The sequence below is a fragment of the Neopsephotus bourkii genome, unplaced genomic scaffold, assembly GCF_033783945.1.
Source record: "Neopsephotus bourkii isolate Nb327-2 ecotype Australia unplaced genomic scaffold, CSIRO-AGI_Nbou_v1 NB_962, whole genome shotgun sequence".
NCBI lineage: Eukaryota > Metazoa > Chordata > Aves > Psittaciformes > Psittacidae > Neopsephotus > Neopsephotus bourkii.
In genome coordinates, this window is record NW_026901456.1 from 10,555,920 (window position 1) to 10,575,892 (window position 19,973).

The 19,973-nt window shown below is 36.5% G+C and overlaps 1 protein-coding gene across 11 annotated transcripts in view; it reads left to right on the plus strand.

Annotated features, from left to right (window-relative positions):
* CASK (calcium/calmodulin dependent serine protein kinase) overlaps window positions 1-19,973 on the plus strand; it is a 197,748-nt gene that overhangs the window by 37,358 nt on the left and 140,417 nt on the right. For all 11 annotated transcript variants that reach the window (XM_061359328.1, XM_061359325.1, XM_061359327.1 and 8 more), the window contains one exon: window positions 14,539-14,651. In XM_061359328.1, the coding sequence (XP_061215312.1) occupies window positions 14,539-14,651 (113 nt within the window). The remainder of the gene's footprint in view (window positions 1-14,538; window positions 14,652-19,973) is intronic.

The following is a 19,973-nucleotide window of genomic DNA, read 5'->3' on the forward strand; positions in this document are numbered from 1 at the left end:
AGTGAAAACCTGTAATGAGTAGTGTCCTGCAACAGTCCATACTGGCATGGGTACTACTTAATATCTTCATCAGTTACATAGATAGTGGGGTTAAATGCACACTCAGCAAGTTTGCAGATAATACCAAGCTGAGTGATACAATTAAATACCCTAGGGGGAAGGGATGCTCTTCAGAGGGACTTTCGCAGGCTTGAGGAGTAGCCTTGTGCAAACCACATGAAGCTCAACAAAGGCCATGTTCAAGGTCCTGCACCCAAGTCATGGTAATTGCTGATATCAATTCAGACTGGAAGATAAATGAATTGAGAGCAGCCCTGTGGAGGGGGGTTCTGGGGATACTTGTGGACAAAAAACTGGATGTGAACCAGCGGTGTGCACTGGCAAGCCAGAAAGCCAATCAGGCGTGGCCAGCTGGTCAAATGAGATGATTCTCCCCCTCTACTCTGCTTTCACAGGACCTCACTTGGAGTACTGCATCCCATTCTGGTGTTCCCAGCACAAGTAAGGCTGTCTAGAGGTCTAGAGGAGGGCCAGGAAAATGATCAGAGTGCTGGAACACCCCTCCTAAGAGGAAAGGCTGAGGTGGTTTATTTTGGAGAAGAAAGGACTCCAGTGGGGCTTTATTGCAGTACTTCAGTGTATAAAGGGGGCTGATAAGAAAGATGGAGGGAGACTTTTTACCAAGGCCTGCGGTGACAAGAGAAGGGGCAACAGTTTTAGACTGAGAGGGTAGGTTTAGATTGGACGTAAAGAAGAATTTCTTTATGATAAGGGTGGTAGAAAACAGGTTACCTAGAGAAGTGAAGGTGTTGAAGGCCAGGTTGGATGGGGCTTTGATCAGCCTGATCTAGTGAAAGACATCCCTGTTGTGGTAGGGGAGTGTACTCTAGATCATCTTTAAAGGTCCCTTTCAACCCAAATCATTCTATGATTTTGCATTTTCCTGACCAGGCAATCAGTAGCAGAAACTCACCACAGTGTCTCCTGTGTTGGTTGATTGCTAATCCTGACCTATAGTTTCTCACCTCGCTCCTCATCAGTCTCAAAGCAAAGTTCCATACATAAAACTTATCTCTTACATAAAGAACAACTCCCCTTCATTACTGTGCCAACCTGTTCTTTCTAAAGCTTTGTACCCACACATTAGAGCACTCCAGTTCATTGAGGCAGCCCATCATGTTTCTGTGAACCAACAGACTGTTGAACTTTCATGTAGACCTCACATTCTTCATATTAATTCTCTATATGGCACGAGTTATTACACAGGCACTTCAAAAAGACACCTAGTTGTGATTTCCCAAAAGAGGCAAGAGAGGTGTCTAGAGAAGCATAATGAAGCAAAACAGTAATAATTTGATTTTTTTCTTCCCATTTCCCTCTCTGCCATTCTCAACTGCCAGTGCTTTTCTCCTCATTCACTTTTCCTGAATGTGTTTTTTCTAACAGTTAACTTCTGGTTCTATTTTGTATAGCCTTAATTAATCTAAAAATATGGTTAGACTTAAATTTACAATGAAATTTCTAGTATAAAGCAGGAGGGTGCTATGGTAGGGTTCCATAGCACATGTTCATACATTTAGTCCAAAAAACAATTGGCAGTTTCAAATTGTAGTTTTGTTCAAATTTGTAACCTCGCTGTTTGAATACTTAGGATTCTTTGTAGCTCCAAGAATGTACCATCATTCAAACCACAGCAGTAGCTAAATTCTCTACTTTAGTTTTTTTTCTTCTAAAGAGAGGGAAGTTGGTGTGGCTGTGTGTTTACTCCTTCACGTGCATATAGCCTAGAACAAAGCTGGAAGCTGCTTTTCTACTGCTGGGCTCCTTTATGGTGACAGCAGTAGCAGCTGCCACCAGTTACTTGTGGCAGGTAAAGCAAGCTAAGCTTGGGAATGCCTCAAATGGGCATCAGTGAGTTTCTTACTGAATAGTCTCCTAATTATTTTTTTTAGGACTTTTACCAGTGTCGCTGCATTGTTTTGGGTTGTATTTTTTGAGAACATCAGTGCATAGGTAGCTCTGAGACAGTAATTTAAGGAATTACTTTTAATTCTGTGGTTTTAATCAGGGGCCACAGCATTTATCACTGCAGTTGAAATCACTTCTAGTTTGATTTTAATTGAGTGATGTAACTGGAACTTTGACCACTTTTTGTCTTGGAGTGAGAGTATCTTAAGGAAACAAACTGAGATCTAATCTTGGGCACCCAGTGCTGCTTGTCTGGATCATTTCACTAGTCAGTCCTTGAATAAAATAAATAAAGGGCATCTGGAAACTGGTGAAATGTCAGATGCTGTTCCTGACCTGGACCATGAATTCAACTTCCTATTTTTGTCAATGTTCCAAAGGTCAAATAATCCCTTGCAGGAGTGTGGGATCTTTCAGTGTGTGCACCTTACATGGTCATCCGGGGATGGAGTCAATGCTCTAATTCCTGCTAATTTCATAATTCCATGAATAATTTATTGCTTTTTGGGGGGTTGGTTTTTTGAGGACGTCAGTGCACAGGTAGCTTGGTGCTTTGAGACAATGATTTAGTGAAATACTTTGATTCTATGGTCTTTTTAAAATAACACGCAGTACTAAAATCCTTGTTCTCTCCTGGCAGGTTGCTGGCACCCCTGTGCTATCTTCACACGAGTACTGGCACAGCCTTTAGTACAAGTGTGTCTTGGAGCTGACTGGGAAATTATCTAGGCAGCTTTTCCTTTTATGAAATGGAAAAAAAAATACTCAACATATCTTTTAAGTAAAGACTTTATGTTTAGTTTCAGGTTGTTGACAGTTCTATTAAATGTTTAGCTATTAGAAAAATAATGTAGGGTTTTTCAATGAAGAAATTGTGAAATTAACATATAATACCTTATGCTGTATGTGTGTTAATAATTGACTTGTATATGGTTATATTTAAAATAGAAATAATTGTCCTGTACTTAATATGAGGCATTTTTGTGGTAGAGTCTTTCTAATGGTAAGATTAGGCTAAGGAGAGACCTTGAACTTTAAATTAGCACATGAAGACAAGAGTTGAATTTAAAATTCATGAACAGATGTTTTAAAGCAAGCTGGTATTTCATGTTTAGATACTTACGGTATTTGATGCTTTTACAAACAAGAGTGGTTAATTTTCCTACTATACTTATATAACAATATACCTTCCAAATACTTAGTAAAGTGAATAGCTTTGTTTAGTTTTAAAGAAGCTTCTTCTTGTAGCTGCATTAGCTTTTTCTAAGATATCTTTAGTTTTTGAAGTTAGCAAGAGAGATGCTTCTAAATAAATTACTAAAGCATAACTTGCTTAAAGTTTAGAGAAAGGCTGAACTAGTACAAATGGTATAGAAAAATGTTTTTCTCATAGAGATACCTAGGCTGTTGAAATGCAATCCTTATTTCAAAAGCAAAAAAATTAAAACCCACAACAAAAACACACCATGACTTTAAACAGCAGTTTACATGCATTAAAGATTTAATAATACAAAGAACTACTGTTCAGAAACTTAAGAGATCTAGGTAGATGTCATGTGTCAGATTTTTCATTCCTGTGCGTAGTTGAAAGCTTCAGATTTCAAGAGGTCAGAATTAATTCATTTCTCCCCTGGAGAGAGAATTCAACAACCTTTTATAAATAACCATAACCAGGCACTTTTTTTCCCAATATTTAGCTGAATGTTCTTAATAAATCCCATAATCCTTCCGTAATTTAAAATGTTATGAAATGCCCTAAAGGCTGATGATTTGAGTAATAAATTCTGCTTCTGAAATATTGGAAGTCTTCCAACATCTTTAAAAGAAAACCTCAAGTATTTGTGTTTTTCTTCACTTCATACACGATGTTGATGAGAATTTATGAAATTTGATACAAATCTGCATACTTTTGAAGCACACAAAACAGACCTTCTTTTCAGGATAGTTTTAGGTTTCCTAACACGTGAAGGTGTTTGGCAGTTCAGAGGCCAAACTCCTGTAAGTATAGGAAGCTGTCTGTCTGAATCAAGATTCTTTGGATAATATAGCTTTATGGATCAGGACTACAGTGGCAAACTTTCTCACTTAGAAAATCGGTCTCGCTTGCTGAGGTAACCTCTGGTTTCCTTTTTGGGTTCCAAAGGGTCTTGTGAATTGGTATGCACACAGAAATACCCTTGAGGCTGCAATTTTAAGTGACAGGTAAACTGAACTGAGATTTATATATTTATTTTAAAAGCAAAATTTCCATATTGAGCGATGCAGGAAGCAGTTTTTGATTGAACTGATTAGCAAAATACATTCTGGTCAGATTCAGGTATTGGTTTTGTGGGAGATACTGATTTCTAGTATATGTGTGTATTTTAAAAACATTTGGGGGTTTGGCCATTGCTATCTTTCAAGTTTAAGACTCAACTATTGAATAGTGGTAGCAAACTAAATGTGAGTTTTGCTGTTAGTCACGTGGGGGAGAGAGAAACCCTCAAAGAATCTCTGAACCATTTGCATATATTACAGTATAAAGGTGATGAATTTTCAATTTTGAACAACTGTTATATGTTATCACAGACATAATAATGGTATTTAAATAAGGGTATTTCAATTTAAAATGTTACGTTTCTTCTCCCCTTCTGTAGTGGCCCATGAAAATTAAGTGTGCCTTTCTCTATTGTCGTGAACGTGTAGCAAACTTATGATTTTTGTAATGCAGTAGTGTTGGGGCAGCTGAATTAATGGTGATGTATTTAAAGAAATGAGAAAACCCCTTCTGTCAGTGAAATGTAAGCTCAGTTTTGTGAGCAGGACTAATAGTGGAAATTAATAATCTTAAAGTGGAAATTTAAAATCGAATCACAATGCAGGAGGGAGTAGGGAGTGCTTAATGCAGGATAATTCACCTGAAGATATAATCTCATGAAGGATATTTTGGCAACAGTGGTGGATGACATATTCCTGTCCTTCTTTCTCTACTTTCTCTTCTTTCTCTTCTTGCTCTGTGTGCTACATGCGATGGAAAGCACTTGTAGTTGCAAAATAAGCTATGCACAGTGGAGCCAGCTATATATGGATTTACCTGAGACTTTCTCAGTTAGATGAGTTCCTTTGCTTCATTGCATGAATGCATATGTGCTGTATTAGTGCAGGTCCTACAGGTGGCTGTAGGACTATATGAAAAATCTTTGTGGTCTGAGACAATTCACTTTTAGCAGCAGTACTGTTTAAGCTCAACCTGTGTCCTAACTGTTTGTTCATGGTTTTGTCTGTCTTGACAGAGCTCTTTTGCATAGCTTTGCTTTAAGCGAAATCAAGCAACTGCTCTAGATGAAAAGTAACACAGTAAGAAGTGGGGGAAGCTGTTTGAGTGGAATATTTCAGTGGTTTTTGCTGCTGCTTTGATTTGGTTCAGCGTAGCCATGCCAGAGCTGTTTCAGAGCAACATAATATCTGGAAGGGTTGCTGGTTTGGCCAGTGCTGCTGCTGAAGAAATGCTGGTGAAGGCACAGCCTAAGATGGAACAAGACTGTGTTAAGATGTGAATGGGATAAAAAGGTTCTCTGAATGGGGATAGAGAAAAGCAATGGTCATTGTCTCTAGCTGACAAGACTGAAGATATGCTTTTGTTTTGGAGGCAAAGCTATTATTTTTAATATACTCCCTTTTGTTCCTGTGATTGCAGTACTTTTTTGAACACATTTGCTCAGTCTTGATGCTTTTCTTCTCACTGTTGAATGATTTCATACCTAATGTAGTTTTACATTTTTTTTAGGTTTCCTTTACAGCCTGCTGATTTCGTTTGATAGGTCTTTCTTCACAAAAAAAAAAAAAAAAACAACAAAAAAACAACAAAAACCCAAACAAACAAACAAAAAAAAACAAAAAGAAAAACAGAAAGGAGCAAAAGATTTCTTCAGATATTAAAGTATCTGTTAGGAGAACAGCATAATTTTTTCTAAACGCTTGAACTGGTGCTCTTGATTCAGCTGCTGGTGTGTTGTGTTTTTCTGTGAAGTGTTACAGAGTAAAACTAAAATTCTGTGGATTTTGATTCCATAATTTTATTGAAGTATTTCCAGTGGGAATTTATCAGTGAACAAAGGTTTCCCCTCTCCTGTTCAAGAAGTAGGTTTTGTGCTTTGATTACTGGTCTCCACCTGCGCAAAATCACTTCTTGCATGAGACGTAAATTCTTACCTACGTGGAGGTGAACCAGGAGGAGAGTAACCTTGCCATTACTATATTTGCTATGGCTGCAGCTTTTGGACCAACTCTTTTAAGGCTGTGAAGTCTATTACTAGAATATTTATTGAAAGCAGAATTTGCTTACCTGAGGTTAATCTGCTTACCTGTATGCCGAGGTGGATAATTTTTTTAAGTGGTTATATTCAGAAAATTAGGTAACATGGCAGTATCGATTTTGTTAGCAGAAGTGGGTGTCCTGCAAAATTTGTTAAGCATGTCCCTTTAGAGGTACCCTTCAACATAAGTTCTTCCATGAGTCTATGAATAAGATGGTTTTACAAGGATAAGGTCAGTGTTAACAGATAATTATGGAATTCTGAAAATTAAGAGTGTTGTAGTACATGTGAGCATGAAAATATTTTCTGAATAGCTTGCGTGTGAAGAATGTTGGGTTTGACTTGTGCTGAAGTTTTTATTTCATGGCAATAGAATAGAGAATCTAGTAAGTATCTTGTCTCAATGTTCTTCCTTTCCATCCCCTCAATACCCCAGTCAGTCAACATAAAATGAGTTGCTTACAAACTAAAGATAAATTGAAAATATTTTTATATACCAGCATCTGTTTATAGCATATACATGCCTAAGAGATTTGGTAAATACCTCATATATTAAAATGTAGAATGACTGATAAACTCATTCTTGCTTTTTTGCTTGATAAGAATAATCAGGCACAACTTACCATTTCTGTTGATAGAAATTATTACAGATCAGGTAAGGATAGCAGGTTGAAGAGAGGAAAGACAGGATAGCAGAAGTTACCTCCTTCTGCAAGTGTTTTGCTTTTATAGTTACAAAAACATGTAAACAAGCTTCTGAATTATAGGATAAAATCTTGACATTGAAAGCAAGTATTTTCTCAGTATGTTGCATAAATTCTAAGCATACCCTAAAGCTTTCCTGGGGAGTGTTTTGGTCAGATAAGGCTTTGAGGAGGGCTGAAAATGTGGGTTCTGATAATACCGCAAGGAAGGGAATGCTGCCGGTAGAGCAGTAGGTTGGAAGGAGGACCATGACTGGGCATCTGGTCCATACTAGCAGCCACTGCTTCTGACTGGAGTTGTAATGAGGTCTACAATATGTGAGTGCTAAGGTCACTCTGGATGTCTCATTAGCTCCTACAGTGTACTGCATTGATATGACTATGTTTTTTAAAGCATGTTTCCCCATCGTCACCCCCCCATCAAGTATTTCTGTGTTGAATAAATAAAGTTTAAGGATTTTTGTCTAGGATTTTTGACAAGTGTTTTCCCTGATGGTTCTTTTGTTCCTATGCATAAAAGCTTTCTTAAGCCTTTAAACCAGACAGTAGTTGAATATTTTTAAATTGTAACAATAATTTATAAAACATGTTCTATCACCTGGCTAATATTTTTAAATTCTTTAAATGCTGTTATTTAAAAAATGCCTGCCATTTCACCATTTCCAGTCTTTTATTCACATTAGTTTCACTGGTTTTAAATGTTTCAAATCTTACCAATTTACTCAGTAGCCTTTCTCCACTTATTTTGTTATTTACAAAATCATTACAAAAGAAAATCTATATTCTACTCAAATATTATGTAAGCACTATAACTCAGTACTTTTAAAGGTGTTTGTTTACTTGCATCTCATAAAAATGATCATGAAGTTGAAGGAAGACTTGTAAGTTGTTGGGATTTTTTCCTACCTTAGAACCACAGTTTCGGTACTCTGTACGTTCTCTTTTCTGTTGCATTGATATTAGAAGGTACATATGTACACACTATATATAATATTCTATACATTAATTATAAATATATACATTAGTATATAGTAATATATTTTATATCTAGTATATTTTTATATATATATTTATATATAGCTGCTTTTTTGTGCTTTGTCCTTTGTAAGTTTTGCCCTAAAATTGAGTTAAACACGGACTTGGTTTCCACGATGTGACCTGTTGAAGCATACTTGTGATAGTCATGTTGCTGTCTGGGAACTCAGTCTTATAACTTGTTCTGGTATATCTGATTTTCTAAAGAAGTATCAGGTCTTCTAAAAGTATCAGATTTTCTAAAGAAGTATCAGATCTTCAAACCAAATGTTCTTCTGTGCCACAGTCATAATAATGCAGTTTTTAAAATTTTCTTTTGAGAATAAACCAAAATTTTCTTTTGGAGAATAAACCAGAAAATGTAATAATAAACCCAACAATGGTGTGATCGCTTTTTAAGTGTGGATGCCCTCTAATCCAATATGCTGATTCACAGAGAGGTTCAGTCACTGTTTTTAGCTGCAGTTCCATGTGCAAATGAGCTGATATAATGACTAATTGCAGGTTTAATTGATCTTGGAAATACTTAATTTTCAAAAGAGGTTCACTTCAATCAAAGGGAAAATTAAAGAACAATTATATATTATAAATGACATGGGTGAGTAAAGAGGGAAGAGATCTATCTCTTTAAAATATGGTTGTAATTTGCTTTTTTCCCAGCAATTTTTATCAATTTGGATAAAGTTGTTGTGGAAGTATTAAGCACATTAGGACAAAAGCAGTGTTGTCTGCTGCTTAGGTAAGTGGATGCATAGCCTTCAAATAGGAAAAAAAAAATAAAAAATCTCTGTATATTTGTCTTATGTGACAGACATTGTATTCATTTATAGTATCTTCATGCAACAAGCTGACATAATCCCTTTAAGGAAATATTGATCTTCCATTTAAAATATTGAATAAAGGTTACTTTAAACAGTTTAAACTGTATTGCATGTTTCAAGTTCTTAATTACATTTCAAGTTCTTAATTCATTTTCTTATGGAAAAGGAGAATCAAAGGCCTTTTACTTCTAAATGGAAGGCCCTTTTTAAAGGAGCACTCTGTTCGTTGGAGATGTTGTTCAGTGTTGTTGGTTTTACTGACAAAATGTTTGTTTCTTACTTTTGGGGGGGATTGTTTTTGTGTGTTTGGTGGTTTTTTGATGTTTTTTTGATGGTTTTTTGTTTTTAACTTAATGAAACTGAATTTGAGAGCCAAAATGCATTGGTTTATACCAAGTTACTCGGAAAATTCTAATTTGTTTGGGAGAGATGTTGAGCAAATTCTTGGTCATCTGACATGAATTACTTAGAATCTTAAATTTTGGGGTTCTGAAGCATAAGCTTAAGAATGTGTCTTTTTAGTAACCTTTAGTGGGAACTCCATTCCCACAGATCAGTTCAGTACATTCCAGACATGGGAAGGGAAGGGGCTGTCACTACTGGTTGCAGGTATTTGTGCTTGCTAAGAATCAGCAAGGTATGTTTTAATCACAACCAGTTCTCATTCACGCATACCAGTATAAAATCATAGAATAGTTAGGGTTGGAAAGGACTTTAAAATCATCTAGTTCCAACCCCCCTGCCATGAGCAGGATCACCTCACACTAAACCATGTCACCCAAGGCTCTGTCCAAACATGGTTTGGAGTGCAAGAGAGGCAGATAAAACAGCAAGATTCTACTATAAAAAAAATAGGTTGCAAAATATTGCTTATGGTACTTACCCTTGAAGTCCTAATGACATACACTAAGTAAAATAATCTAAAGTGAAAGAGGTTATAAAAAGGTCTTTGATGGTTTCAAATTTTTAGGATTTTATTCTTTAAGCGGTATACTTCTCAAAGAGGGAGTAATATAATTGATTTTCTTCAGGTTGGCATCCAGCTGATATAAAATTAATTGTTCTGTGCTAGACAGTAAAGCTAAGCACCATAAAATAGTTTCAGTAAAGTTAAGGTTATATCAGGACCTGCCCTGCTTATTCAGATTTTGGAAGCATGAAAAGAATTCTTACCTGAATAGGTTGCCCAGGGAGGTTGTGAATGCTCCATCCCTGGCAGTGTTCAAGACCAGGCTGGACGAAGCCTTGGGTGAGATGGTTTAGTGTGAGGTGTCCCTGCCCATGGCAGGGGGTTGGAACTTGATGATCTTAAGGGCCTTTCCAACCCTAATTATTCTATGATTCTAAGTGGCTGTAAGGCACCTCTTCAGCATTCCTGTCCACTTTCTTATGGTCTACCTGTAATCAACAGCTTCCTTAATAATGTGGTGGTATACTTTTATTTCCAGTTGCAGTAGACAGCCAAAATCAGCATACATTTCAACTTCAGTTTAAGTAAATGCATTTTGCTTCCTGGTATACATTGCGGGTGGGACTCAAAGGATTGTAGGTGCTGGAATGCGCTCTACCAATGTTGACAAAACATCAGTGAAAAAAACATCTGTCCTTACTACTTGCATTTTTTTAATGATTCTCATGTTTTGAGCTGTTGTAGTCTGTTGTGTGCATGTAAACTGCAGTGAAAGATTTTGAAGCTCGTGGAGAGACAGGAGGTCTGAAACCAAAGATTTGCGTGTATCAGCAGGAATGTTTGTCAAAGGTAGCACAGAGAGAAACAAATATAAACCGCGTGACGTTCTAGTTTATATGACTTACAAGGTGAAGTCTTACTATGCAGCTTAACTTGGTTCCTCTGTTTTAATAAATAAAGAAATAGTCAGTCTGATCTGTCTGTAACAGTTTTGAATGTCTGTATCTAGTGTTACAATTGTCCCTTCCCCTGTCTATATTACCTCTGTGTTTTAGGGCTGTATAATTTGAGCTGCAGGGTTACTAAAATGGGCTATAGAAATTGTCATTTAGAGACAATATATGTTTCCCCAGTGGCAGACACAACTGTTGAATAGCTCCTTGTCTTATTAGAGAGATGAAATATTGTAGTCCTCTTCTTGACTGGGAATGATTTTACTGCTGAGACTTGAGGGTGACCTGAAAGACTTCTGTTATTTAAATTCCAAATAAGGTTTGAAACAACTGTGTTAGGAAGCATGGGCTTTTGTTTTGTGACTCAGATTAGACATGGGCTATTAAAACTTTATTTGTAAAATTGCTGTGTGTCATTGCAGCTGTGAGGAAAAACTAACTGCAAACTATGTATTTAAAAGATCTTTTCTGCTACTTAGCATGTGGAGGCAATGGTGTCTGCTTAATTAATGAGTGCGCCTGTCATGAGTGTTTCAAAATCACAGAATGACAGAATATCTCGAGTTGGAAGGCATCCATAAGGATCTTTTATGGGTCCTCTCTCAATGGGACCATCAAGTCGAACCCCTTCTCCTCGCAGGACTACCTAGAACTAAATCATATGACTAAGAGCATTATCCAGAGATTCTTTGAACATTGACAGGGTTGGTGCTGTGACCAACAGAGTTGCTGGGGAATCTGTCCCAGTGACTAAACACCCTCTCAGTGAAGGTAATAAATATTTTCTGTGTTAATAAATATTTTCCTAATGTCCAGCGTGAACCTCTCCTGATGCTGCTTCATTCCATTTGCTCAAGTTCTGTCACTGGTCACCAGACTACTTCCCACTCCACCATCCCACTTGAGGAAGGCTGTGGTCTAGTCACCCATCAGCCTTCTCTACTCCAGGCTGAACAAACCAAGTGACATCAGCCACTCCTCAGAAGTCTTGCCCTTGGAAAATTCAAGCCTTTACTGTGCTGCTGTTGTCATTGATTTTGAGACTGTCTGTGGCTTTAATATGAGAGAGCTTGTTTTGAGAAAGCTGGGAGTCTAAGGCTTGCAAATAGCTGAATCTTCAGGTTATGTTTAGAAATATTTTCATTTCTGTATGAAACTCTAAATTGCTGTATTTTGATAATAAAATCAGTTTATTGTGGGTGTCACTGAATTCTTACTTTCTATGCTTTGAAACACTTTTGATTTACTTAAAAAGTCTTTGCATTCCTCAATCTAAGTAGAGAAGGATCTGTTAAAACTATAGCTAAGTTTCAATATGCCATAAAGGTTGAGACTGTACAGATTTTTTTTGTATCCTCTCTTTATTATGGAACTGGATAAGATGCTTACATTTTCTTGTCCCAGACTTAATATGCAGGAAGCGGGTTAGGGTTAGGGCTAATATGAAATGTTAATATATAAGCAAAGAAAAAAGAAGTAATGGTTAAAAGAGAGAAGGGAGTGATGACCACAAATGTGATCTCTCTTGGAGCTGCAGCTCATATGCTCCTTTTTGATTTATGGTTCCTCCAACTATCTCTGCTTATCTGCTCTAAGTATGTATGCATATTCAGGTGGCTGGGCAGGCTGTTCAGCCCAGACTTGAGGAAACTGGGAAATCTAGAAGTAGCTTGGTCAACAGCAAAACATAGTAATATTCATGGAGTTTAAGTGAATGAGTAGAAGTCAGGGGTTTACCTATAAGTATGGATATGGTCTTGAAAGGTATCCCTATATTCTAGTGATCTACCATTCTGTATCAGATTATATTAGAAGTGTTATTTAATGTCTTCAGAAAGGCTTTGTATGGGGAAAAAACAATGAGGATGAAAAGAAAAGAATCATTTTAATGAAACATTTAATTTCTAGTAATTTATTTCCAAATTACCATAATGTAAATGTGTTTATACCATTTTAAAGCAATTTTACTTTGACAGATGCTAAAAGAGTGAACAGACTTGGAAGAAGCAGGTGACAGTGATCTATGTAAAATGGGACCTTTTAATAAATGATTACTTTTTGAAATGTGAAGGGGAGGATTACAAGTCAATGGCTGTAGTCTTTCTAGTGCCAGATGAAGTCAGTTGGGCGTTTTGCATTTACAGGTGTGAGTTTCTAAGTGTTCTGAACATCTTTTTTTAAAATATCTGTGGTAGCTGTTGGTAAAAGGCCTGATACTGAGTAACAGTGGAGTGTGGATTTAGAGGAGATTTCAATGCATGTTAGGAGTAAGGGAAGAGGAAAACCACATGTGTTTTCTTGTATAGTTAGTTCTGTTTGAGCCCAACAGCATAATTCGCATGTATATAGCTGTGCTAGTAAGTATTTTCCTTGTTTGTGAATGTTTAGACTGTGATTCATTGCCTGGTTTTGGTATTCATGTTTTGTGTCAGAAATGATCCAGTTTATAGAAATCTTTGCAAGTCTGTTATTAAAGGAATACAGGAATTGGTTTTTAGCTATGGGAGTACAGGTTTGGTAGTGTGCTGAGTTACATATTTGTATCATCTAGTATATAAAGGAATACCAAAAGCCAGTCATAAAGGTTTGTAAGAACCCTCAGGGGGACATTTCTCCCTTTGCAGGGAATCTTTTATTTCAAGAATTGTGTTGCTTTATAATCTTATTGCTCAGAAACCTGTAAGCTAACTTCCTGTTCACAGCTTGAATAGAAGAATTTGTCTTTTAAGCTATATTTAAGCATTTATTTCACTCAGCAAGGTGAATGTTAACTTAATAAATAAACTTCTGAACAAAGGCTCTTTCCATCCTCAAATTTTCCCTTACATCTTTTTGAGAAGACTGCAGAATGGATTTCTTCAGAACTATTTTGTCAGTCATTAAATAAGGCTTGATTTGCTGCAATTATTGCAGTCTTGAAGCAATCCCGTTCTGTTTTCATGGCCTCTTAATTTTTTCGTGTTTTAAAGTTTGACCATAGTTATCTCATTGCATTATTTGTTCTTTAATATTGGATGGAAGTGTCCATATTTTAGGCAAGGCACCAAGACCTTAAATAATCTTCTAAAGGAAGCTTACAAAAATGTATACGTGGTCATGGTTTTTAAAAGGCTGACATTGTTCTAACTCATGCTTTGGCAAATGTGATTTCATTCATAATTTATTACTTGAGTGCAGTACTAACACCTGTCTGGACTAATTTTAATAAGTCTTTTTATCTGTAACTCTGTCAGGATTCTTAAGTGCCATAGATGAGAGGTTGTAAGTTTTTGTGGAATTTTGAAGTATTGTTATGGAGGCTGTTTATGTCCAGTGATGTCAAATGAGCTCAGAATAAACTTAGTTTGTGTCAAACAAACAAATGAAACCAAACAGAATGGCTCAACAATTCTCTTATAATTGTTTAGAAGGAATAACCTTTTAGTTGTTTGAAATAGTAATTTCTAAACTTTAGCCTCTTCTTTGGAGATGTTGATGGGTTTTGGTTTTATTTCTCTTCTTGTTTGGGTTTGAGTTCCCTTCATCCCCTCCCCTATTTGGATTATTTATCAAAATAAAGCACACTTTTAATAATAATGTCAGTGTGCTACACAAGGTTTCTAAGAGAACGGGGTTTCTAATATAGGAAAATACAAAACTCATTTAGTGTTCCTTATACTGGTCTGTAGTTAAAATTATTAATTTTACTTTTTAATGAGCAGCAAGCATGAGAGGTATAAGCTTCCATGGAACTACTACACTTGAATGTTGAAATCTTTGTTTGTTGAAAACTTTGTTTAGGAGTAATGGAACTGTAGCTCAACACATAAAAGAGAATGGGTCATATATTGCTGTTTTCTGTTTGTGTTCCAGGGGTCCGTTCAGTGTTGTGCGGCGATGTATCAACAGGGAAACAGGGCAACAGTTTGCTGTAAAGATTGTCGATGTAGCAAAATTCACTTCAAGTCCTGGATTAAGCACAGAAGGTAAGAACAAGCAAACTAACAAATTCTAAGCAGACAGATTTTTTTGTCAACCTCTTATATGTTTGTGTGCTTTGTAAGATCATTTCTAGTTTATATCTTGTGGAAGCTTTAAAACAAGATCTTACATTACAAATTTGACTTAGTCGCATGCATTTCTAATCTTTGGTACTTCCTATGGGTGTTCAGTAGCAATAATAAATATTGGAAATAATAGAAGGTGTATACTAATGCTAAGCCATTGCTATTTCTTTTTGGATTTTTTTTTTTTTTTAAGAATGAGAATTTCTGAAACGAAACACAAATTCTGAAACAAAAAAGCATACGAAGGGAATAAAGTAAGAACACATCAGTTTTGTTTCAATTACTGCAAATTTAGTAAGTAGTTTGCTACAAAATGAGGGTAGACTTGCAATTCAGGTGTACGATATAAAAAACTATACAGTTTTCATATAGCCAGGATTTTAAAACAGTGCTGCAGAACTGCTACAGTGTAAATAAAAGGCTGTTTTTCTAAGTTGAATATACAACCCATGTGTGCTTGAAGTGCTTCTTTTACACTTTATCAGAAAGAGCATGATAAATGAATAGCAATCATTGTGTATTCCATGTCCAGTGTATTTTTTCTGGAGATCATATTCTTTTGTACAGGAATGGTTTCTGAGGATTCCACTTGTGCCATCCAAGTCTTTATGACTTAATCCCAGGTTCAGCAGCATAAAAGGGCCAATGACTTTTGTTGGTAATTATAGCAAACAGTACCTAGTTTGATTTACAAAGTAACTCACAAGTTTTACTTCAAACTTTAAATCTTATAATGCCATTGCTAGTTTGTTTTTCCTAGACCTCCAACCAAGTATGAGCAGCGCTTTCTGTAATATTCAGCTTGTGTGTAGCTGCATTAAAGTTTTGGCAGGTTATACCAATAATGCATTTGGAATTAGTGTGTTTTTACTAAAATGATTTGATATCTCTTAAAGAAGTTCTGTCCATATTGCAATCTTTCTTTGAGCCTTAACTACTGATGCTGGGACACTTTTCTGTCTCTAGAGTATGGCTTTCCTTGCTCCATGAGAGTAATTTTTGGGCCATGAAAGAATTGTTGAGAGGGAGAAATAGTAGACAAAAGAGAAAGGACTCATCAGGAGGAAAAGAGAAGGCAATAATAATAATAATATAGTCACTGAAAAATGGAAGGATAGCCATTGGTGGTTTGCATTTGCTGCCTGGCTGTAAAGAAAAGACTTAGGAGTATACTAAGAATTTTGGGTTGTTGGTTGTTTTTTTTTGGAATCCACTTGTGCTATATTGATAGCATTGTAATTCAAGGCAGCATGTCGCTGAGTTAACAGATTATAAACACCTTCTCCGTTTAGAGGTTTTTTGTTTTGGTTGTGATGATGGATTGTGGTTGGGGTTTTGTTTGGTTATTTTGTTGGGTTTTTTTTAAGATTTTGAATTGTTAGGCATTAGATGTGTAATATTAAGACACATAAATATATAAATGAATGCTAAGCAAGTTCTTAACTCTGCGTAAGAATCTGAAGCTGTTTTTCACAAACTCTTTCCATCTTGTGTGCTGTTTATTTTGTGATTTTCCTTATGTTTTCCTCTGTTGTGGTGTTAGGGGGAGGGGGTTGTTGTTCTTTTTCTTTTCTCCCTAGGTTCTAGTTTGGCTGGGGTTTTGGTGGGGTTTTTTTCTGCTTATTTTCTGATATTGCATTCCTTAAACACATTGGTCGGGAGCCATGATCATAGAATCATATAGAATCATAGAATGGTTTTTGTTTGAAAGGACCTTAAGATCATCCAGTTCCAACCTCCCTGCCATGGACAGGGATGCCTCTCCCTACACCATGTTGCTCAAGGCTCTGTGCAGCCTGGCCTTGAACACTGCCAGGGATGGAGCATTTACTGCTTCTTTGGGCAACCTGTTCCAGTGCCTCACCTCCCTCACAGTAAAGAATTTCCTCATATCTTATATACCTGAACTCCTCCTGTTTAAGTTTAAACCCATTACCCCTTGTCCTATCACTACAGACCCTGATGATGGTGGTAATTGGATAAAATAAATGTTACATAATTTACCTGGGAGGAAGCTATATTTGTTAATTGTGTTAAAGAGTAAGTTGGAATGGAATGGTAAGATTGATTCTTAGGAACATTCTTTACTTCGGAGTTTTGCCATCTGTTATCTTGGTACAACTTTCCACCTCCGGTCTTTCTCTGAGGCACAGGAGTTGGGAGAGCAGGACGTCCTGCATGTGAGGTAGCTGGTAACAGTTCCTTCCATTAATTTCACAAATATGTAGAGTGCTGAGTGGTAAAGGGCCCAATATGCCTCCATATTTATGACGAGGTCTTTGTTCTTGAGTGCTTTCATTTAAAAGGGCCCATGTGAGATAACGTGTTTATGGACAATAACTTCATCTTTATATTTGTCAGCAGTGTACTCTTGTGGCAAAGGCAGACAACTGCATAGCATACTGTTGCGGAAGTGTAGCCAGAAAGTCAAAGGAAATGTTCGTTTTCTCTGTGCATCCCTTGGGAGACCACACCTGGAGCATTGTGTGCAGTCTTGGTTCCCCAGTACAGGAAAAACAATGCTGTACTGGCATGAGTCCAGCACGGATGGACTGAGAGAAGTGGGTTTGTCTAGCCTTGAGAAGCTAAGGTGAAATTTAGTGCTGTTTTCAACTACTTAATAGAAGGGTACAGAGCAGATGGAGCCAAACTCTGCATATCGGTGCACACTGAAAAGACAAGAACCCATGTGGACAAGTTGCAACATGGAAAATTCCAACTAGAGACAAGAAAAAAAGAAATCACCCTGTGAATGGTAAAACTGCTGCAGGTTGTATAGAGAGACTGTGGACAGAATCCTCAGATGCTGAGAACTGGGCTGCACGAGGCTCTGAATTGCCTTGTGTACTTTGACCTGCTTTGAGCAAAAGTATGGAAAAGACTATCTCTGGACGTTCTTTCTAACCTATGTGATTCTGCGGTATTAGTAGCAACAGTCTACATGTAATCTGTGGGCAATATTGTTTTAATATTGTACAGCGAGAAATTTACGTGTAACAGTACTATACTTAAAAAAGTTGAGTTGAAACTTTGACACAATGTTTCAAGTTAGAAAAGTTAAACTGCCTTTGATACAGTATTTTAATTTAAACCTGGTTTAGATGCAATGTTTCAATTAACTCTAACTTTCAACATCTTTTAAGGTTGCCTGGGAGTGTTTTAAAAAGACTATTTGACAGTCTAAACAATTAATTAAAAAAAAAAAAAAGAAGAAAATTACGCTGATTTCTCACAATAATCTTACCACAGTAACAAAAGCAATCAAGCTTGAAAAATTGGTACTTCTCTAAGCTAATCTGTGTTTATCAACTGAAATATCATGGGCATTTGTGAGCTACTAGCTTGCAAGGCAAACTTCTGTCTGGTAGAGCATGCTTTCCATAAGGTGTATAGACACCTCAAGTGATTTTTATGTCTATGTGCATCTTTGCAGTGGTTTGATAATGGGGGGTGGGAATAATGCTATGTAACAGTGCCTGACAGCTAACAAATCTAATTCAGGCTGAATTCCATTGGATTTTAGTATTCATGTTCTTGCATACGGTGTGTCATCAATCTCCGTAGTACTGTAATTCAAGCATATTAATGAAGTATATTGACACCTTGTCACTGTTCACGTGGCTGCATGATCTGCTGGATTAGTGGTGGCTAGTTTACATGGTGACAGATTCTACTACAGTTAACTGTGTTTTCATATCACAAAAAAATTAAAAATATACACAAGAAAATGCAAAGCTTCAGTATTTTTAGGTACAGAAGATACTATTTTGCACAGTTCAATTTAGAGGATTCATGTTGAAGAATACTTGATGCTCTCGGAGACAGGCTTACTCATTGAGGTCTCATAAAAATAGTGTACACTTACTTTCAAATACAGGTCTTAATTGCTATACTTAGAACTTTTGGTATAGAAAACTGTAAAAAGCATGTTCCTTATTTCTGAATTTGTTACAGCTGACACCATAATTACCTTTTACTGTCCATTTCTTCTGCTGCTGTCTTCACATCCCATGCAGTTTCCTTTTCTTTGTAATTCTCTGTCTCGCTTGCATATCTTTCTTTTAGTCAGTGGTTCTAACACCAAATGTCTCTTAAGTGCAAACACTGTTTTCTCAGGAAGGGAACAATGATGGGTTCTTTACTAAGTAAAAGCTAATATACAATATTTGCCTGCCTTTTCTTAATGTCAGATTGCTGTCTTTTAACATGCTGAGTGTTTTTTAAAGCAGTTTAAATGGCAATGCCCTGTGCTTACAACATCTCCTTGAAGTTGTTTTTCAAGATTTAATTCATTCTATATCAGATTCAGTTATGTGTAATTCATTTTGATAGAAATGTCCTCACAAAGAAAGTGGTTAGAATTACTTCCACAACCTTAGGATAGGCTAGACTGTATTTATTAGATTGATATATGCATCTGTACAGGTTTTTATACATGCATATCACTGTGAAGCAGAACAGATGAGCTGATAAGGAATGCTTCAGATTTCCTTTAGAACTTCAACTGGTTCTACTGGAAGCTGTGAAGAAGGTCTCTGCAAAATGTTACAGCTGTGTCAAAGAGCAAAATTGTAGCCAAGAGTTTTGAATATAGTTCTTGAACTATTTCTAGCACTGAGACCGGCAAGACATTCTAATCAAAACCAGAGTTCTTATGGATCATCCATTTTAGGGAAGAATTCCAAAATTGGGAGGGGGGGGGTGTGCAAGATTGGGGAGGAAATGTGAAAGTTTATGTTAGTTTGATTTTGGTTTGGTTTGTTTTTTTTCCACAAAGGGCCCACAGATCTTTTCCCTGATGTATTTTTGGGTTGTGAGTTATTTTCTTGGAGTTGAGACCTTACTCTTGTTCTCCTTCTTTCCTGAAATACTTCACCCGTGTTGCTTGTTTGTGGGTTGTTTTTTGCTTTTGGGGTTTCTTTTGTGGGTTTGTTTTGGGTTTGGTTTTTTGGGGGTTTTTTTGTGGTTTTTTTTTTTTTGAGGGGAGGGAGCGTTGGTTGTTGTTTTGGTTTTGTGTTTGTTTTGGTTTATTATTATTTGTTGTTGTTATTTAGGCTTGCATTTTTGAAATTGCTTTGTCAGTGCTGTTAATTTTAAAAGCTTTGTTTCATTCTAGATAAAGATGCCTGACAGTATCTTAACTTTTGATCTTGGAAGGCTGTGGTGAATCGCATTACTTTTTGCAAAAGTATCTGTGTGTAAATTTCTGTACCTACATCCCTACTTTTTTCAAACATTTAA